The sequence below is a fragment of the Grampus griseus genome (assembly GCF_964374135.1).
Source record: "Grampus griseus genome assembly, chromosome: 17".
NCBI lineage: Eukaryota > Metazoa > Chordata > Mammalia > Artiodactyla > Delphinidae > Grampus > Grampus griseus.
The window spans coordinates 47,081,063-47,100,942 of NC_139011.1; the positions used below are offsets into that span (position 1 = coordinate 47,081,063).

Sequence of the window (19,880 nt, forward strand, 5' to 3'; positions counted from 1 at the left end):
ATTCCGGAAGTGCCAGCCGCTCCCGCGGCTCCACCCCCTGCGCGAGCCGGCTCGGCAGGCACTACAGCCTGCCGGACATGAGGTCACGAGGCCGTCCATTCTCCGCGCAGCGCACGCCAAGCCGCTGCTTATCCGGAGCCGGAGCGGACTCTTCTCTTCTAGAGACTGGTCAACTCTGCGGCGGCGGGGCGCACAGGGGAGGAGCTTCCTCTCTCCGACCTGGCCCTCCCAGGCGCTGCCAGCCACCCGAGCCCGCCTTTCGGAGCTCCTCCCTCCCCAGACTTCTCACGCGACGTCAGCGGCGGATGCCGAGGCGGGGATGAGGGCCACTGGCCCGCGATCCTCCCAGCAAGGCTCCGGCCTCGGCCTCAGGCCCGAGATCTCCGCCTTGTGGCGACCAGACGACGTGTGCCACACCGGCGGGGCTCGGGCGGGGGCTTGGGAGTGGGGAAGTGAGCCAGGGGCGCTCAATTTGTCTTCTCTCCCCGCAACCCACAAGGTTGGAAAGGTTTTCTTGTGGGGAAATTTCCTCTCCGCAGCTTCACACTCAGTCAGCGGACCCTCCCACCCAGGAGGAATCTCCCCTGGTCCCATCGGCGCGTCTTCCGGGAGTCGCCAAACACCAGACAGAGGTAGCGGGGTGGGTGTGGCAGCTGCCATTTCCTGCGCGGAAAGCCCTTTGAGGACGTGCGGTGGTGACTTACTAGGGCTCCGCGCTTCTCAGCCCGGTGAGTCAGGTAGGGGTGTAGATTCACTTGCTTATCTGGACTCCAGTCTAACCTCACTTGCAACTACTTCAGTCGTGTGGGGGTGGCTGATAAGCCCTGTCAGAGTTTAATCCTGTCTAAACGTTCAGATGTTTAGCTCCTGTTGAGTGCTTCTCTACTAGGGACCTATTTTTCTGACTTTTTTTTTTCTCTCCTGACGTCCATAATTACAGACAGAGATTGAAAAGTAACCTTGAGAGAGTCCCTCCCTTGATTCCAGGTAAGACTGCAAACATTTCTTTCTTATAGATCTGGAAAGAATGCGGTGTTTAATGCCAACCAAAAAAGACTGCAAAGATCTTTTTACTTTAAACAAACACTTTTCTACACCTGAAATGGCTATTTTGCAAAGTGTGGTGCAAATACTATACACAATACCAAGTCCATGCTAGGCATTTAATGAATTCTAAAGCAAAAGTAATAGGGAATGCCTGACTTCAATCAGGGATTTCTGCCTACAGAAAATCAGTGCTTCCTGTATTTTTGTATTGCCTGAAATGAGAGTAGCAGTGTTACATTTTACAATAAATGGAAGCTGTAATGAAAGAGTGTGTTTTAAAATTTGATAACTTAAAATAAAATACTTAGCTTTAAAGATATGGTCTGATAATCTGTGGTTCATTCCTTAATAAGCTTTTTGCTACAAAGAGTGCTCAGAAAACTTTTCCCATTCATTCATTCATTCATCCAGTCAGTTTACAAACAGAATTCTAGAGAAAGAGAACAAAAATTAAGAAGGGAGGAAATGATCAAAATAATAATTCAAGAATTTCTTCCAGGACCAAAAGACAAAGATGTTCATATTTAAAGGACCCACCAGCTACCCACAGTGACTGAAAAAGGACCTATGTTAAAGCACACCATTAAAAAGATCAGAACACTAAGAATAAAGAGAAGATTCTAAAAGTTTTCAGATGGAAGGAGCAGGAATAAACGGATGAGAATTAGAATGGCATTGGGTTTCTCAACAATAACACTTTTATGCTAAAACACTACAGTGAAATTTCAAGTTTTGTAAGACAATAACTTCCAACCTAGAATCCTATAGTCAAACTATCCATCAAGAGTAAGAGTAGAATAAAAACATTTTCACATATACAAGGATGAAAACATTTATTTTCCATCCATCCATCCACCTTTTTTTTTTTTTTAAGAGAAAGTTACTAGAGGATGTGCTCCAACGAAACATGAGAGCAAGACAAGAAAGAGAAAGATGTGGGATCCAGAAAAAAGGACGAGGAGAATGTGACGGGAAATTCCAGGGTGAAAGATATGTGGCAGAATTAGAGAGCAGTCGTTTTCACCAGAGAAGGAAGATGGCAGACTCCAAGAAGAAAGACTGGTTAGTGTAATTGAATTTATTTAGATTACTAATTTTGACTATTTGGGTAGTTATATTGATAGATGTTTGATAGATCTAATGAAATACGTGATAAAATTCGAGAGAGAACTTAAAAATATAAGCAAGTAGAAAAAGGAAGCAATTATTAATTCCATGAAAGCTAAAAATTAGACAAGAATGGAAACAGCGTTTCTCCGACTGTTCTGTGGTGAAAATTTTAAGACTTTTTAGAGCTTCTGAAATACTAGTATATTATAAATCTCGAAGGAGAGAACATGCAGCATAGAGCACTATAAAATTTATGTATATTTTTAATTACATTACTTTAAAATTTTTAAAAATTAGTATTCACACGGTTCAAAATTTAAAAGTGTAACAGACAGATAATTCAATAGAAAATTAGGCAAAACACCTAGATACTTCACACAAGGGTATATCTAAATAGCAAATAGTAAATGCATGTGAAAAGGTGCTCGACCTCATCAGTCATTAGAGAACTGCAAGTTAAAACCACAGTGCAATATCACTACACAAATACAAGAATAATTAAAATTAAAAAGACAGAATATAGCAAGTGTGGGTGAGGTTTTGTAACAATTGGAGCTCTTGCACATTGCTGGTGGGAGTGTCAATTGGTACAATCAATTTTGCAAACTGTATGGCAGTACTATTAAAATTGCAGATATGCAGATCCTCAGCAATTCCTTGCCTAGGTATATGGACATGCATATGCATATACTAGAAAGTTCATAGTAGTGCTATTTATAATAGCTTCAAACTGGAAATTACCCAAATATCCATAAATAGTGGAATGGGTAAATGATTTGTGGCCCATTTTTTTACACAGTGGGATACTAAACAGCAATGATATTGAGCAGTGTGCAATATTGATGAATTGCACAAATACAATACTGAATGAAAAAGCTAGACACAGAAGAGTATACATTTTATGAGTCAATTCCTATTAAGTACAAAAACAAGCAAAACTAGCCTATGCTTTTAGAAATCAGGGTAATGTCTACTCTTGTAGAGTGGTCATAGTGACTAGAAGGGACAGGATGAGGCCTCTGGGGTGATAGAAATGTTCTGTTTCTTGATCTAGGACCTAGACTCTTGGTGCCAGTTGCACGGGTATGTTCAGTTATGAAAATTCTTTGAGGTTACACAATGTGCACTTTTCTGTATATATATATGTTACACTTCAATAAAAGGTTAATAGGTTTAAATACAAAATAAATAATACATGTGGGTGTATATTATGTCTCTTACTTTTATTTAATTAGTATTACAGTATATACCTGTTCACCTTGCTTGTCTTTCACTTAGTAATCTATTTCAGATATCTTTCCATACAAATGCATAAAAAGCTTTCTCAACTTTTTTTTTTTAAATGATGGATATGCCATAATTTACCCCTCATTGGTGGACACTTAGCTGGTTTCCACATATTTACTGTTACAAATTATGCTGCAATAAGTAATCATTACATATGTCATTTCATACATGTGTAAGTGTATCCATATATATGCCCTAGAAGCTGAACTGCTGGACAAAAGAGTTATGTTCATTTGTAATTTTGGTTTGTATTGTTGAATTGACCTTCACTGAGGTTGTTCCAGTTTTCTTTTTCTGCAGACAAATGAGAGTGCTGTTTTTCCACACACCTTCTTTCATTTCTTTTCGAGATAGATAGTATAATATTGATCTGCTGATTCCTGTATTTCAGTGCTTCTAAACTCATTTAAATGCTAAGATTCTTTTTATTGCAGACCTTCTAAATATCTGGCTTCAATTTTTTATCACAACCTCAAACTTTAGCTTTCATGATAGTTTCACCATTATACAGCTTAAAAAATATGTATTCTTAGTGATATGTACAGTGTTTAATTAATGCCCATAATGAATGGCTGATGACAGGAAACCTAAAGAATACTGATACTAAACTACATCAACTAAATGAGAAACAAAAAACATGAGAATAATTATGCAAATTAGGCTAAAAAACAAGCCTCACACCTATATGTTGAATTCATCTATTCAAAATTCTGTAGAATCATATTAAGTCATATTTTCCATTTACTGAGAATAAAGGTTATTTATATCTGCATGTGCTATTTTAGGGACATGGTAGCTTGAAATGGCATGCTTGAAATCTCTCATAGTCTGTTTTTTTGTTTTGCTTGTTTTTTTAACTTCAATGCCTTTTATTCCTGTAAGTTCTTTTTATTTATTTATTTTTCTAATTTTTTAAAAAATTAATTTTTATTGGAGTATAGTTGCTTTACAGTGTTGTGTTAATTTCTACTGTACAGCAAAGTGAATCAGCTATATGTATACATATAACGTCCATGGACAGAGGAATGGATAAAACAGATGTGGTATATATATACAATGGAATGTTATTCAGCCATAAAAAGGAATGAAATTGGGTCATTTGTAGAGACGTGGATGGAGCCAGAGACTGTCATAAAGAGTGAAGTAAGTCAGAAAGAGAAAAACAGATATCATATATTAATGTTTATATGTGGAATCTAGAAAAATGGTATAGATGATCTTATTTGCAAAGCAGAAATAGAGACACAGATGTAGAGGACAAACGTATTGACACCAAGGGAGGAAGTGGGGGAGGTGGGATGAATTGGGAGATTGGGATCGACATATATACACTATTGCTACTATGTATAAAATAGATAACTAATGAGAACCTACTGTATATAGCTCAAGGAACTCTACTCAATGCTCTGTGGTGACCTAAATGGGAAGGAAATCCAAAAAAAGAGGGGATATATCTCATAGTCTTTTAAATTAGAAACAAGACAGAAAAGTTGAAAAATAAACCACTTAAAAAAGTACAAATGCAAGAATTTAAAACATCTCATATTCTAATTTTTTCTATTCTTTGGTCTGAAAGCGTCTGGTAACCATTGGGGGAAAATGGGTGAAGGATATGTGGGACCTCTCTATTATTTTTACAACTTCCTGTGAGTCTATTATTATCTCCAAATAAAAAGTTTTAAAAAGTTGTACCTGGGTGTATTAGTTTCCAGGGACTGCCATATCAAAGAACCACAAGAATTATAAAAAGGTATGTAAATGAGAAGTAAGGCTTCCTGATTCTTCAGATCTCCAGTTCACCTTCCCTAAGACAACAAATAAATTTAACAAATATTATGTGCCATAATGCTAGGTGCTGGAAATAGAGGGATAACAAAAGACACATGGTCTCTGTCCTTAAAATGCTTTTAGTGTTCTAAGGGAGAGAGAACCTAAGCATACAATTACAGTACACACTACATGTGTAACACTGGGTAGGCCCCTTAACCTCTTGGTTTTTTGAAGTCCTCAGTTGTAAAAATGTGAGGGTGCTATGAATTTATATTTGGGGCACGACAAGGTCGAGAAGAGTGTGTCTTTTCCTTTATTCTTCCAAACTGGAATGTCTTCCCTCTCTTGCGCATGGGTCCAAATCTCACTTGTCCTTCAGGCCGACTGCCAAGGAGCCTTCCCTGATTCCCCAGGCCACACAAATCTCTGCCTCTTAGGGTCAGTGCCATACAACCTAGCTGTCTCTTACGTTAATCTTGTCTCTCAAGCCAAACTCAGGATATGGGTCTCTCTTGCCCTCCTGTGGCCCCTGCGGCTGTGCCAGCCCACCGGCACACCCCACGTGGGGTGTCTACTACACTAGGGCATGGGTGGGGAGGCCCAGGGGTGAGGGGCGAGGCAGAGTACCTTTGCCTCTACCCTGTTCTCCTCCACAAAACTGCCCCTCCTCCTCAAGCCTGCCCCTCAAGTCAAAGGTTCCATATATGACCTCACTGGGTAGTGATGCCCTCACAGGCATTCTCAGAGTTTCCATGGCAGCATAACTGTGCAAACGGGCTGCACTCAGAGAAACTTCTCTACCAGTTCTCCACCAGATACCAATCTTTTTGGCTGTCTGTGTGAGAATGTGTGACCGGATAGTGTATGTGTACTCTAACCTGTGCTCTGTTCCCTGGGTGGGCAGTGCAGCAGGTACACCCAGACAGGGCAACTCTACAGGAGGTGTGATACACACACAACCTCACCTGGCTGGCACATGTTCCTGTGGGGGTTGCCAACTACGTACAGCTGAGCACTTTCCCAGATGTAAGTAATACCGGTGACCTGGGCCGCCTTCAGGGAAGCACAGTTCTCACTGCTGAGGACAAGTGAAAGGTCATCCCTGGACAAGTGTGCAGGACGGTTCTGAGCTTTATAAATGTAGCCTTACCCTTTGGGCTACAGGATGCTTCCATTCAGACCCTTTCCTGATTGGCCTCTTAACAAAAGACAAGTGCATTTTTGTTGGCAAATTGTAAATGGAGCGGTTTGAGGAACCGGACCACTCTTGAACCGCACCTCCAAACCCAGGCACCACTGTGCTATCATGGAGACATCTATATCGGTCCCCTCAGACACATCCCTTACTGAGTTGCTGAGTACTAGGGGAGAGGGTGTTGCCATATTGATGGGAAGACCGTAAGAACGAAGGGGGAGGTGATGAAGTGCTAATGAGACTGGAGGGCTGAGGAGATGGTGTCCCAGGAGGCTGGGTTGATGTGAGCCTAGACTTGTACCCAGAACCCGGTTCTGAGTCTCCTGATCACTCTGCCTCAGTATTTGTCCTTGTTCTAATCGACATAAAAGTATTAGACAGCTAGAGTTCAGTGTGGTTGAAATAGGCAGTATAAATGGGGCCAAGAAGGGTTGCCAAGGGGGCAGGGTTCTTAACAAATTTATATTAGATTATTTTTTTCCAAAACTTGAAAGACATTTCCATGAAAGCCTCAGAAGTGACAGACTGCAAGAAATGTTTTCTCTGTTGTGGAAGGGAGAGATGGAGAGGATCATGATTGCAATTACTTTCGGGTTCTACTGTTTTCCCTGGGAACGGTGAAGAGACTTCCTCATGTGCTGCAGCCCTAGGCTCTAGGGATTGCTTTTGCAGCCAGTGTCCCTTCTCTAGGGACTCATAGAGATGATGGGCCAAGGCTGTGTTTTGGACGTCAAGTAGATTAAAAGGTCTTCAGCCAGAAACTGGGAGAGACATGAGAGAGGGAGATTCTGGCAGGAGACTGTGCACAGCAGAAGTGACTGATCAGTTCTGATTTTCTTTGCAGCAGCAGTGCCTCCCGTTTCTCGTCCTACACCTGGTCACTACCATGTCCTGTACCGCGGGTGTGGAGAAACGCAGTTGGGCTGGCACGGGGAGACATACTGCCTGGTTGGTGGCTACCGGCTCTACGGGGATGTTCCTTTGGCCACGCCAGCTAAGGTAGACGCAGAGAAGCCAGTCCCCAGACGTGCTCCGAAGAGAAAGCACTCTCTGGAATGGTCGGACGAAGACCTGGGTTGCCCCAGACCCAAAATCCGGCGATTGGAGCTTTCAAGCAGCACAGGAATACAAGGTGCTTTGATTGTCAAGCAGGGTGGCCCAACCTCTGGGCACATCGCCTCTGCAAGAGCCACAGTAAACGAATGTCCCATATTTGCTCTTTCAAGGTCGGCAGCAGGGAGTCCCCTCCTAAAGAAGGTTCTCTCTCATTGCCACACTATCCAAGGTTGCCACAAATGTTCCTTCCTGTGGGCCTCATCAGGCTAAGGGCAGAGTTGTCTCTTTGCTTCTCTGAGTCGCACCATATAGTCTTAGTAACACCTCTTCACCCTGTTGACCATGTTTTTCACGGGGGCTGCTGCTGAGGCTTTATCTCATCCTTTCATGGTAGAGAGAGAGAGGATTCTAATGAATTTTACTTCCACGGGAGAGGGGAGTGTTATGATTATGTTGTCATTTTCTATGATGTCCTTTTGTCATGAATTTCTTTTCAATTTCATGTTAAAATGGGCCCACCATTCCCACTTTGTGAGGTCATTCAGCACCCTCGTTTTGCACCTTTAACATCTCTCTCAGTATCACTTGGAAATGTTTGAAATGGCATGAGCTTGTCTTCACATTCCTATCAGCTGTAAATCCGGAGCCCCAACATGAACCTAACCATTGAACAGAACACCTCTCCACTACCTGTGTAACACTGGGTAGGCCCCTTAACCTCTTGGTCTTTTTAAGTCCATAGTTGTAAAAATGTGAAGGTGCTATGAATTTATATTTGGGGCAGGACAAGGTAGAGAAGAGTGTGTCTTTGCTTCTATTCTTCCAAACTGGAATGTCTTCCCTCTCTTCCCCTTGGAAGATGCTCCTTTGGCCACGCCAGCCAAGGTGGAAGCAGAGAAGCCAGTCCCCAGACGTGCTCCGAAGAGAAAGCACTCTCCGGAAATGCCGGACGAAGACCTGGGTTGCTCCAGACCCAAAATCCGGCAATTGTAGCATGGTGCCAGGAGGCGGACCCCACAGAATCTTGCAGGTGAGCCATCCTGAAGAGAAGGCAATGGTTTAAATGCCTAAGGCAGGGAATGCCTCTTCCTGCACTGACACCACCACCTCCCCCCCCCCCCCCCCCCCCCCCGCCCACTGCCCACTGCCACAGATTAGAACCTGCATCTTTTTGTCTGAGCCTTCCCCAGCCAGGAGCCTCCTTCTATACTAAATGGCCATAAGCCAGGAGCCTCAGAAACTGAGGTTTGTAATGAGAGTCTGCCCTGAACATCCCAGGGCTGAAGCTGGCCTGGAAGAAACCTTGACGTTCCTCTGCTTAATCCTCAGGGGCCCCTTTGTGAGCTGAAGAAAGAAAAGTCTAGAAAAAACGGATAGCTGGGAGGGGAAGATGGCAGAAGAGTAAGACACGGAGATCACCTTCCTCCCCACAGATACACCAGAAATACATCTACACGTGGAACAACTCCTACAGAACACCTACTGAATGCTGGCAGAAGACCTCAGACCTCCCAAAAGGCAAGAAACTCCCCACATACCTGGGTAGGGCAAAAGAAAAAAAGAAAAAACAGAGACAAAAGAATAGGGACGGGACCTGCACCAGTGGGAGGGAGCTGTGAAGGAGAAGAGGTTTCCACACACTAGGAAGCCCCTTCGCGGGAGGAGAGTGCGCGTGGCGGAGGGGGGAAGCTTTGGAGCCGTGGAGGAGAGCACAGCCACAGGGGTGCGGAGGGCAAAGCGGAGAGATTCCCGCACAGAGGATAGGTGCCAACTGGCACTCACCAGCCCGAGAGGTTTGTCTGCTCAGCTGCGGGGGTGGGCGGGGCTGCAAGCTGAGGCTCGGGCTTTAGTCAGAGCGCAGGGGGAGGACTGGGGTTGGTGGAGTGAACATAGCCTGAAGGGGTTAGTGCACCACGGCTAGCCGGGAGGGAGTCCGGGAAAAGATCTGGAGCTGCCGAAGAGGCAAGAGACTTTTACTTCCCTCTTTGTTTCCTGCTGCGCGAGGAGAGGGGATTAAGAGCGCTGCTTAAAGGAGCTCCAGAGACGGGCGCGAGTCGTGGCTAAAAGCGCGGACCCCAGAGACGGGCATGAGACGCTAAGGCTGCTGCTGCCGCCACCAAGAAGCCTGTGTGCGAGCACAGGTCACTATCCACACCCTGCTTCCGGGGAGCCTGTGCAGCCCGCCACAGCCAGGTTCCCGGGATCCAGGGACAACTTCCCCGGGAGAACGCATGGTGAGCCTCAGGCTGGTGCAAAGTCACGCCAGCCTCTGGCGCCGCAGGCTCGCCCCGCACTCCGTGCCCCTCCCTCCCCCCGGCCTGAGTGAGCCAGAGCCCCCGAATCAGCTCCTCCTTTAACCCCGTCCTGTCTGAGTGAAAAACAGACGCCCTCCAGCGACCTACACGCAGAGGCGGGGCCAAATCCAAACCTGAGCCCCTGGGAGCTGTGAGAACAAAGAAGAAAAAGGGATATCTCTCCCAGCAGCCTCAGAAGCAGCGGATTAAAGCTCCACAATCAACTTGATGTACCCTGCATCTGTGGAATACATGAATAGACAACGAATCATCCCAAATTGAGGAGGTGGACTTTGAGAGCAAGATTTATCATTTTTTCCCCTTTACCTCTTTTTCTGAGTGTGTATGTGTATGCTTCTCTGTGAGATTTTGCCTGTATAGCTTTGCTTCCACCATTTGTCCTAGGGTTCTGTCTTTTTTTTTTTAATTTTTTTCTTAATAATTATTTTTATTTTAATAACTTTATTTTATATTACTTTATCTTCTTTCTTTCTTTCTTTCTTTTCTTTCTTTCTTTCTTTCCTTCCTTCCTTCCTTCCTTCTTTCCTTCCCTCATTTAGACAAAGAATCATCCCAAATTGAGGAGGTGGACTTTGAGAGCAAGATTTATGATTTTTTCCCCTCTTCCTCTTTTTGTGAGTTTGTAAGTGTATGCTTCTGTATGAGATTTTGTCTGTATAGCTCTGCTTCCACCATTTATCCAAAGGTTCTATCCGTTCGTTTTTTTCTTAATAAGTAGTTTTTAATTTAATAACTTTATTATATTTTACTTTATTTTATTTTACTTTATCTTCTTTCTTTCTTTCCTTCTTCCTTCCCTCCTCCCTTCCTTCCTTCCTTCCTCCCACCATCCCTCCCTCCCTCCATTCTTTCTTTCTTTCTTTCTTTCCTTCTTTTCTTCTTTCTTTCTTCCTTCCTTAAATTAAATTCAATATAGATATTTAAATTTAAGGTAAAATTAAATTTGAAATTATATGTGGAGTTTTATTTCCTAAAGAATATTTTGGAAATTTCAACTCCTATTTTAACTTATATTTTCAGAGAAGGTATTTGGTCCAAATGAAGAATATCTTCAATTATAGTTCTTCTATTGCAAGCAAAAAAGGATTTATACTTCTTTTCATGAAATATGGTTGTTTGACAACAGAAGGATAAATATTTTATATTTTTAGAAACAACAGTCAGGCTACTGATATTCTTAATGAGTTTTAATAAATCTGAATGCTTCTTATCATCTACTCTTTAGCTGGTACCTGAGGAGTTGTATACCTCCAGGAAGATATGTGCTCCAGACCCGTAAATATGCAGTTCAGAGAGCCCACCACCAGAGGACAATAATGAAGTAAAATCTTGAAACCATGTAGTGAAAATAGTGGGAGTTTAAATAAAAGCAACATTTCACAGTATGCTTTTCTGACCAATGTTATATCTAATACCCTAATGGATTATATGTACACGGATTCTGAAAAGTCAGCAGCACACTTCACTGGTCAATTTCTATGATAAGGGGAATGGAATTTGAGTGTAGAAAAACAGTATACTTACATCTTAAAATTCCACGCCTACAGAATCTACTCACTATTGAAAACTGGTAAGAATAATAGCTTTCTGTGTCTCAGTGACCAGTTAACATTTTCAAGAGTAGAATTTATCTTCCTATGATGCTCAAATACACAGGAAAAATGCATATCTAGGACAATGGATAAACTCTATATGACATGAGAAAATAGTTATTCAAATGGAAAAAGTATAAGATCTACAAGGCACAGTTTTATATGCATTAGTGTGGATATATACATAAAGAAGCTCTAAGAAACATAAAAATCACTTCCAGGAAGCAATTTTAGGTAGAAGAGAATTAACATGGATGAGGAAGAAAAGAGAGTTGGTTTTAAAATAGTTTCATTGACTTGTTTTTTTTTTTTGTTTATTTATTTGTTTTATTTATTTGGTCTTTGGAATATAAGAAAACAGTGGCTTTCAGATCAGTATCCCAGTGGAACAAAGGGACTGAGGTCTATCCTGGAGCCCAGCCATTGTTTGACTATCTTGTAATAATACTGGTGAAATACAACCAAACCATTTGAAATATAAGCATCCTCTCTGACAATAAACTTAAGACACCAACATTATATATTAAAGAAAGTAAAGAGAGAATACTGTTTTCTTTAGAGAGAAAATACAGATCCTGGACCAAATCAATAATGTCAGCAAACCTCATGGGTATAAAATATTCTGCTGCCTATCATTTAGAACATGCCTCTAGAAGAGGGAAACTGGGCGATAATTTCCCCAGATTTTATATTTAATTCAAATATTTTAGATAAGAGGCATCTCTAGTAAAACATTGTATTATTGATTCTTTCCAATATGATAGCTCAGAGGAGTTCCTCTTTCCTTCTCAAATACATATGGGGAAATGGAGGTGGGTGTGGGTTATAGGAAGTATCTAAATAGAGCATAAGAATCAACAGTTTTTTTTTTAAAAATAGAAATTTCTATTCAAATTGTTTCCAGAGACAGAAACACACAGAGACAATTCCATGTGACAACAGTGAAAGAGACCAGAGTGATGCAGCTGCAAATCAAACAACTGCCAACACCAGTGATTGATGGCCACCACCAGAATCTGGTTAAGACAAAGAAGGATCCTCCCCTTGAGGCGTCAGAAAGAACATGGCCCTCTCAACACTTTGAGTTTGAACTTCTGGCCTCTAGAGCTGTGATAAAATAAATTTCTGTTCTTTTAAGCTAACAAGTTTGTGGTATCTTGTTATGGTAGCCCTAGAGATGACAGTATTTGATTCCTGAGCTGGCAACTGTATTTTGACTATGTAATGACTATTCCAAGAAAATCAACAGACACAAAGATAAAGGCAAAACTGAGACTAAGCCCAGTTCTTTTTATTCCCAGAATAATAAATGATTTTTTAATTAATTTAGATCTCTTTGTCTAACCCCTCTGCTTTTCAGAAGAGTATGTGGGACGAATCAAGTATTCATATGTTATACTTTCATTTTAATTCATCTCAAATTATTTCTAATTCCCCTTATGAGTTCTTACTTGACCCATGAATTATTTAGGAATATATTCTTTAATTTCCATTTGTGATTTTCAACAAATTTCTTTCTGTTAACGATTTCTTATTGCATTCTGTTGTCATCTGAGAGCACTCTTTGTATTGTTTATGTCCTTTAAAATGTACTGAAATTTGTTTTATGGCCTAGCATATAGTATATCCATGTGCATTTGAAAAGAATGTATATTCTGATGCTGTTGGGTGGAATGTTTTATAGATGGCTGTTACGTCTACTTGATTGATAATGCTGTTCAAGGTTTTTATTTTCTTGTTGATTTTCTGTTGTTCTGCTACTGAAAGAAGGGTATTAAAGTATCCAACTATTATTGTAGAACTGTCTGTTTCTCTTTTCTGTTGTGCCGATTTTGCTTCATTGTATTTTGAAGTCCTGTTGTTAGGTGCATATAAGTTTATAATTATTATGCATTCTAGATGGAATAATCATTGTATCATTTTAAAATGTCTTTGTCGCTAGTAAAAATTTTCGTCTTAAAATGTAATTTTTTTCTGATATTTTCTTAGCCACTCCAGTTTTGTTGTTGTTGTTTTGTTTTGTTTTTACTGTTATGGTATATCTATTCCAACCCTTTTACACTTCACCTATATATTTTCTTGTGTTTTTTGGTTTTGTAACATATTTATTGGGGTATAATTGCTTTACAAAGGTGTGTTAGTTTCCGCTTTATAACAAAGTGAATCAGTTACACACACACACATATGTTCCCATATCTCTTCCCGCTTGCATCTCCCTCCCTCCCACCCTCCCTATCCCACCCTCCAGGCGGTCACAAAGCACCGAGCTGATATCCCTGTGCTACGCGGCTGCTTCCCAATAGTTATCTACCTTACGTTTGTTAGTGTATATATGTCTATGCCTCTCTCCCACTTTGTCACAGATGACCCTTCCCCCTCCCCATATCCTCAAGTCCGTTTTTGATTGAATGCTGGCTATTTTATTTGGCTTTTTTTGTTTTTCTCAGTGGAAACGTTGTTTTGCTTCAAAATATTTTATTCTACCTGGAAGTAGCAAATCTTCAAATTACAATTTTTTAAATGCTTTCAAATATCAATACTATAGGTGTCACAAAATCTAGAAAAATGACATTTAAAAATTAACTACTGCCAGATGTGTCTCTATAAAACTTTTCCCCCACTCTTTTAGCTATATATTCTTTAACTGCCTCCTCATACGACAGTTTATGTATTTTCGAAATAAAATTTTAAGAAATAAACTTTGTAGTTTTTAGACATAGATTTCTTGTAGCATGGTTGATTAGAATTTGCTTCTATTTATTAATAGTTTAGAAAAGTTTATTTCAGCTTCACAATTTATTATTGATAATGTCACATTAATTTTCATTGTTAACTTTGAGAAAACCTCTATGCATTACTTCGTCATAAGTATTTACTATTATAAATGCATTACTGATTTCAGTACTGCTATAGGTTTGTGCATTACAGGGATTCTGATAAAATACTCATTCACACCATTCCATTACACACATTGTTGACGGAGTATATTCATTTATTTATTTATTTATTTATTTATTTATTTATTTATTTATTTATTTATTTATTTATTTTTGGCTGTGTTGGGTCTTCGTTGCTGTGCGCAGGCTTTCTCTACTTGCAGGGAGTGGGGGCTACTCTTCGTTGCGGTGCACAGGCTTCTCATTGCGGTGGCTTCTCTTGTTGCAGAGCACGGGCGCTAGACACGGAGGCTTCAGTAGTTGTGGCTCGCAGGCTCAATAGTCGTGGCTCACGGGCTCTAGAGCGCAGGTTCCGTAGTTGTGGCACACTGGCTTAGTTGCTCCGTGACATGTGGGATCTTCCCGGACCAGGACTCGAACCCTTGTCCCCTGCATTGGCAGGTGGCTTCTCAACCACTGCGCCATCAGGGAAGCCCCTGAGGTATATTCTTGACAGAAGAAAATTTCCGTTTTGACTAAGCATTGATGAGAACTGAATCTTTGACTTATCTTTAACATGCCTGATGATTGAAATAATTTTCCACAGAATAGCTTCTGGTTTTGTACTTTTCAGTTCTTTTTTTCTTCTTCAAACGCACATGCTTTGAGAGCTGTGAAGTGCAAGACATGGCTATATTGTAAGGTGGTGTTTGTCCTTATGCTTCTGTGTCTTGTGCTAGTTAAGTCAGTAGAGTAGTCAGTATGAGTACTGGAAGTTATTCCTGTAATGGGATAGTATATAGTCAATTACATATGGCGGTGTCTGAAAATCACATAATAGCCTCACTTAAAACATCTCCCTAGGGCTTCCCTGGTGGCGCAGTGGTTGAGAGTCCACCTGCCAACGCAGGGGACACGGGTTCGTGTCCCGGTCCGGGAAGATCCCACATGCCGCGGAGCGGCTAGGCCCGTGAGCCATGGCCGCTGAGCCTGTGCGTCCAGAGCCTGTGCTCCACAACGGGAGAGGCCACAACAGTGAGAGGCCCGCGTACCACAGAAAAAAGAAAATCTCCTTAGCCAGATTTCAAAAAAGCCTGTGGCCATTCCAATATGATCCAACATAGCGGAGTATGATAGAAGGAAAATTGGCAAAGAAAGAGACGCTGGTCTTAACTGATGGAAGTTAAAATATCTCACTTTTGACAATTTTTGCAAAAACCTATAATTCCACGAACTAATTTCTAGGGTTCTTCATAGGACCTAAAAAGGAACCCATAGAGTTGTGGAACAACAATAGAAGCTGCTGTGATGGAAGCCCAGGCACCCCAACAAAGAGTAGCCCCCGCTTGCCGCAACTAGAGAAAGTCTGCACGTAGCACTGAAGACCCAACGCAGCCAAAATAAAAATAAATAAATAAAGATAAATAAATTTATTTTTAAAAAAGTAATACTCAGGTTTGAGGCATGAGAAGTATGATGAGGAGAAATTAGCTAATCCTTTCAGAACTTTTAAAATATCAAACTCAGTCTCTAAGATTTTAGCATTATATGCAACATCGGTTACTTATTAGTGGTTTGGGAAGGCCAATTTAAAATTTTCTGATCTTACTGTATTGAAATTCACGGCCCTAATGTTTTCCACATTGACTACATGAATGATGAAGTAAAGTCAATCATGTATTTCCTTCCCAACTGGACAGAAAACAAAATTTTAAACAGTGTTTGGACTACTGACTTTTGATTTCTTCTAAGGCAAGTGTATAGGTAATTTTTATTCCCTGATTAGGAGAAAAATGGTGGAAGAGGGCAGGGTTAAGAATTAAGATTTCAAGAGCATGAGAGGTAGATGGCCAACCAGAGTTCCTAAGGTTCGGTGCCTGTAACTGTTGCCGCCGCTTAAGCCTACCAAAGCAGTGGTATGGCTGCTGCCCTCGTATTTGCTACCTCTAGAAACATTCTTGCCAGTAGTGGCAGCAGCGGGACTCAATTACCCGCTTTTCTCACTCTCTCCAGAAGCTCCAGATGGCGTCTTCTGTGGGCAACGTGGCCGACAGCACAGAACCAACGAAACGTATGCTTTCCTTCCAAGGGTTAGCTGAGTTGGCACATCGAGAGTATCAGGCAGGAGATTTTGAGGCAGCTGAGAGACACTGCATGCAGCTGTGGAGACAAGAGCCAGACAATACTGGAGTACTTTTATTACTTTCATCTCTACACTTCCAGTGTCAAAGGCTGGACAGATCTGCCCACTTTAGTACTCTGGCAATTAAACAGAACCCTCTTCTGGCAGAAGCCTATTCGAATTTGGGGAATGTGTACAAGGAAAGAGGGCAGTTGCAGGAAGCGATTGAGCATTACCGGCATGCATTGCATCTCAAACCAGATTTCATCGATGGTTATATTAACCTGGCAGCCGCTTTGGTAGCAGCAGGTGACATGGAAAGGGCAGTACAAGCTTACGTCTCTGCTCTTCAGTGCAATCCTGATTTGTACTGTGTTCGCAGTGACCTGGGGAACCTGCTCAAAGCCCTGGGTCGCTTGGAAGGAGCCAAGGCATGTTATTTGAAAGCAATGGAGATGCAACCGAACTTTGCAGTAGCTTGGAGTAATCTTGGCTGTGTTTTCAATGCACAAGGGGAGATTTGGCTTGCAATTCATCACTTTGAAAAGGCTGTCACCCTTGACCCCAATTTTCTGGATGCTTATATCAATTTAGGAAATGTCTTGAAAGAGGCACGGATTTTTGACAGAGCTGTGGCAGCTTACCTTTGTGCCCTAAGCTTGAGCCCAAATCATGCAGTGGTACATGCCAACCTGGCTTGTGTATACTATGAGCAAGGCCTGATGGATCTGGCAGTAGACACCTACAGGCGAGCTATTGAATTGCAACCACATTTCCCTGATGCTTACTGCAACCTAGCCAACGCTCTGGAAGAGAAGGGCAGTGTTGCCGAAGCAGAAGAGTGTTATGATACAGCTCTGCGGCTGTGTCCCACCCATGCAGACTCTCTGAATAACCTAGCCAATATCAAAGGAGACCAGGGAAACTTTGAAGAGGCAGTTCGCTTGTATTGTAAAGCATTAGAAGTCTTCCCAGAGTTTGCTGTTGCCCATTCAAATTTAGCAAGTGTATTGCAGCAGCAGGGAAAACTGCAGGAAGCTCTGATGCATTATAAGGAGGCTGTTCGAATCAGTCCTACCTTTGCTGATGCCTACTGTAACATGGGAGACACTCTAAAGGAGATGCAGGATGTTCAGGGAGCCTTGCAGTGTTATACTCGTGCCATTCAGATTAACCCTGCACTTGCGGATGCCCACAGCAATGTGGCTTCCATTCACAAGTATTCAGGGAATATTCCAGAAGCAATTGCTTCTTATCGCACTGCTCTGAAGCTTGAACCTGATTTTCCTGACGCTTATTGTGATTTGGCTCATTGCCTGCAGATTGTCTGTGATTGGACAGACTATGATGAGCGAATGAAGAAGTTGGTCAGCATTGTGGCTGACCAGCTGGAGAAGAATAGGTTGCCTTCTGTGCAGCCTCATCATAGTATGCTCTATCCTCTTTCTCATGGCTTCAGGAAGGTTCTCATGGCTGAGAGCCATGGGAACCTCTGCTTGGATGAGATCAGTGTCCTTCATAAACCACCGTACGAACATCCAAAAGACTTGAAGCTCAGTGATGGTCGACTGCGTGTAGGATACGTGAGTTCTGACTTTGGGAATCATCCTACTTCTCATCTTATGCAGTCTATTCCAGGCATGCACAATCCTGATAAATTTGAGGTATTCTGTTATGCCCTGAGCCCAGATGATGGCACAAACTTCCGAGCGAAGGTGATGGCAGAAGCCCATCATTTCATTGATCTTTCTCAGATTCCATGCAATGGGAAAGCAGCTGATCACATCCATCAAGATGGTATACACATCCTTGTAAATATGAATGGTTATACCAGGGGTGCTCGAAATGAACTCTTTGCTCTCAGGCCAGCTCCTATTCAGGCAATGTGGCTGGGCTACCCTGGGACCAGTGGCGTGCTTTTCATGGATTATATCATCACTGATCAGGAAACTTCACCTGCTGAAGTTGCTGAGCAGTATTCTGAGAAACTGGCTTATATGCCCCATACTTTCTTTATTGGTGATCATGCCAATATGTTCCCTCACCTGAAGAAGAAGGCAGTCATCGATTTTAAGTCCAATGGGCACATTTATGACAATCGGATTGTGCTGAATGGCATCGACCTCAAAGCATTTCTTGATAGTCTCCCAGATGTGCAGATTGTCAAGATGAAATGTCCTGATGGAGGAGACAACGCAGACAGCAGTAATACGGCTCTTAATATGCCTGTCATTCCTATGAATACTATTGCAGAGGCAGTTATTGAAATGATTAACAGAGGACAAATTCAGATAACAATTAATGGATTCAGTCTTAGCAATGGACTGGCAACTACCCAGATCAACATTAAGGCTGCCACTGGAGAGGAGGTTCCCCGTACCATTATTGTAACCACCCGTTCTCAGTACGGGTTACCGGAAGATGCCATTGTGTACTGTAACTTCAATCAGTTATATAAAATTGACCCATCTACTTTGCAGATGTGGGCAAATATTCTGAAGCGTGTTCCCAATAGCGTACTGTGGCTGTTGCGTTTTCCAGCAGTAGGAGAACCTAATATTCAACAGTATGCACAAAATATGGGCCTTCCCCAGAAGCGTATCATTTTTTCACCTGTTGCTCCTAAAGAGGAACATGTTCGGAGAGGCCAGCTGGCTGATGTCTGCTTGGACACTCCACTCTGTAATGGACACACCACAGGGATGGATGTCCTTTGGTCAGGGACACCCGTGGTGACTATGCCAGGAGAGACTCTTGCTTCCCGAGTTGCAGCTTCCCAGCTCACTTGTTTAGACTGTCTTGAGCTTATTGCTCAAAATAGACAAGAATATGAAGACATAGCTGTGAAACTGGGAACTGATCTAGAATACCTGAAGAAAATTCGTGGCAAAGTCTGGAAGCAGAGAACATCTAGCCCTCTGTTCAACACCAAACAATACACAATGGACCTAGAGCGGCTCTGTCTACAGATGTGGGAGCATTATGCAGCTGGCAACAAACCTGATCACATGATTAAGCCTGTTGAAGTCACTGAGTCGGCCTAAATAATGACTGTGTGCACAGGAGAATTACCCTGTACCTGAGCCTCAACCTTCTGGGGGAAAGGGAACTACTTTTTCCTTATCTGTACAATACCATGCTGCAGATGGGTGACAGTCAATGATAAGAAATAGCACAGCCAGACTTGCTTCCTGCATGATCATGATCATGATAGGGAGAGACACAAGAGATGGGAAACTGCTGTTCCACAAGGAGTCTCCATAGAATTTTGCAGCAGCCAGGTGTCTGGAAGGTCTGGAAGGTAAGTCTGGAAGGTCTGATCTCCCTTGGTCTTCCATGGGATGGATGGTTAGTGTGGAAGGGAGATAGAGATTGCCCAGCCGTTTTGTGATTATCATGGATTGATTGAGTCTTCTGAATTAATATTTTTCTTTATATTTTGGGTATTGGAGCTTTTTAAAATGTTTGGTTTCAGGTATTTTTATTCATGTGAAGTGTATATGATTCTCT

General features: G+C 42.1%; 1 protein-coding gene and 1 long non-coding RNA gene across 2 annotated transcripts; both read left to right on the forward strand.

Annotated features, from left to right (window-relative positions):
* The first annotated feature begins 146 nt into the window (after positions 1 to 146).
* LOC309835137 lies at positions 147 to 13,195 on the forward strand. The gene is made up of 12 exons (XR_014297942.1): positions 147 to 728; positions 941 to 987; positions 1,922 to 2,109; positions 4,422 to 4,587; positions 7,257 to 7,541; positions 8,325 to 8,495; positions 8,795 to 9,258; positions 9,470 to 9,699; positions 9,950 to 10,045; positions 10,320 to 10,402; positions 11,006 to 11,101; positions 12,277 to 13,195. It is a non-coding gene; the product is annotated as an uncharacterized lncRNA (long non-coding RNA).
* A 3,075-nt stretch (positions 13,196 to 16,270) lies between these two features.
* On the forward strand, positions 16,271 to 19,431 carry LOC309835549 (UDP-N-acetylglucosamine--peptide N-acetylglucosaminyltransferase 110 kDa subunit-like; the record flags this gene model as incomplete). The annotated part of the gene is made up of 1 exon (XM_082675107.1): positions 16,271 to 19,431. One exon carries the CDS (start codon positions 16,271 to 16,273, stop codon positions 19,412 to 19,414), a length of 3,144 nt encoding a protein of 1,047 aa, XP_082531233.1. The 3' UTR covers positions 19,415 to 19,431.
* Between the last annotated feature and the right edge of the window lie 449 nt (positions 19,432 to 19,880).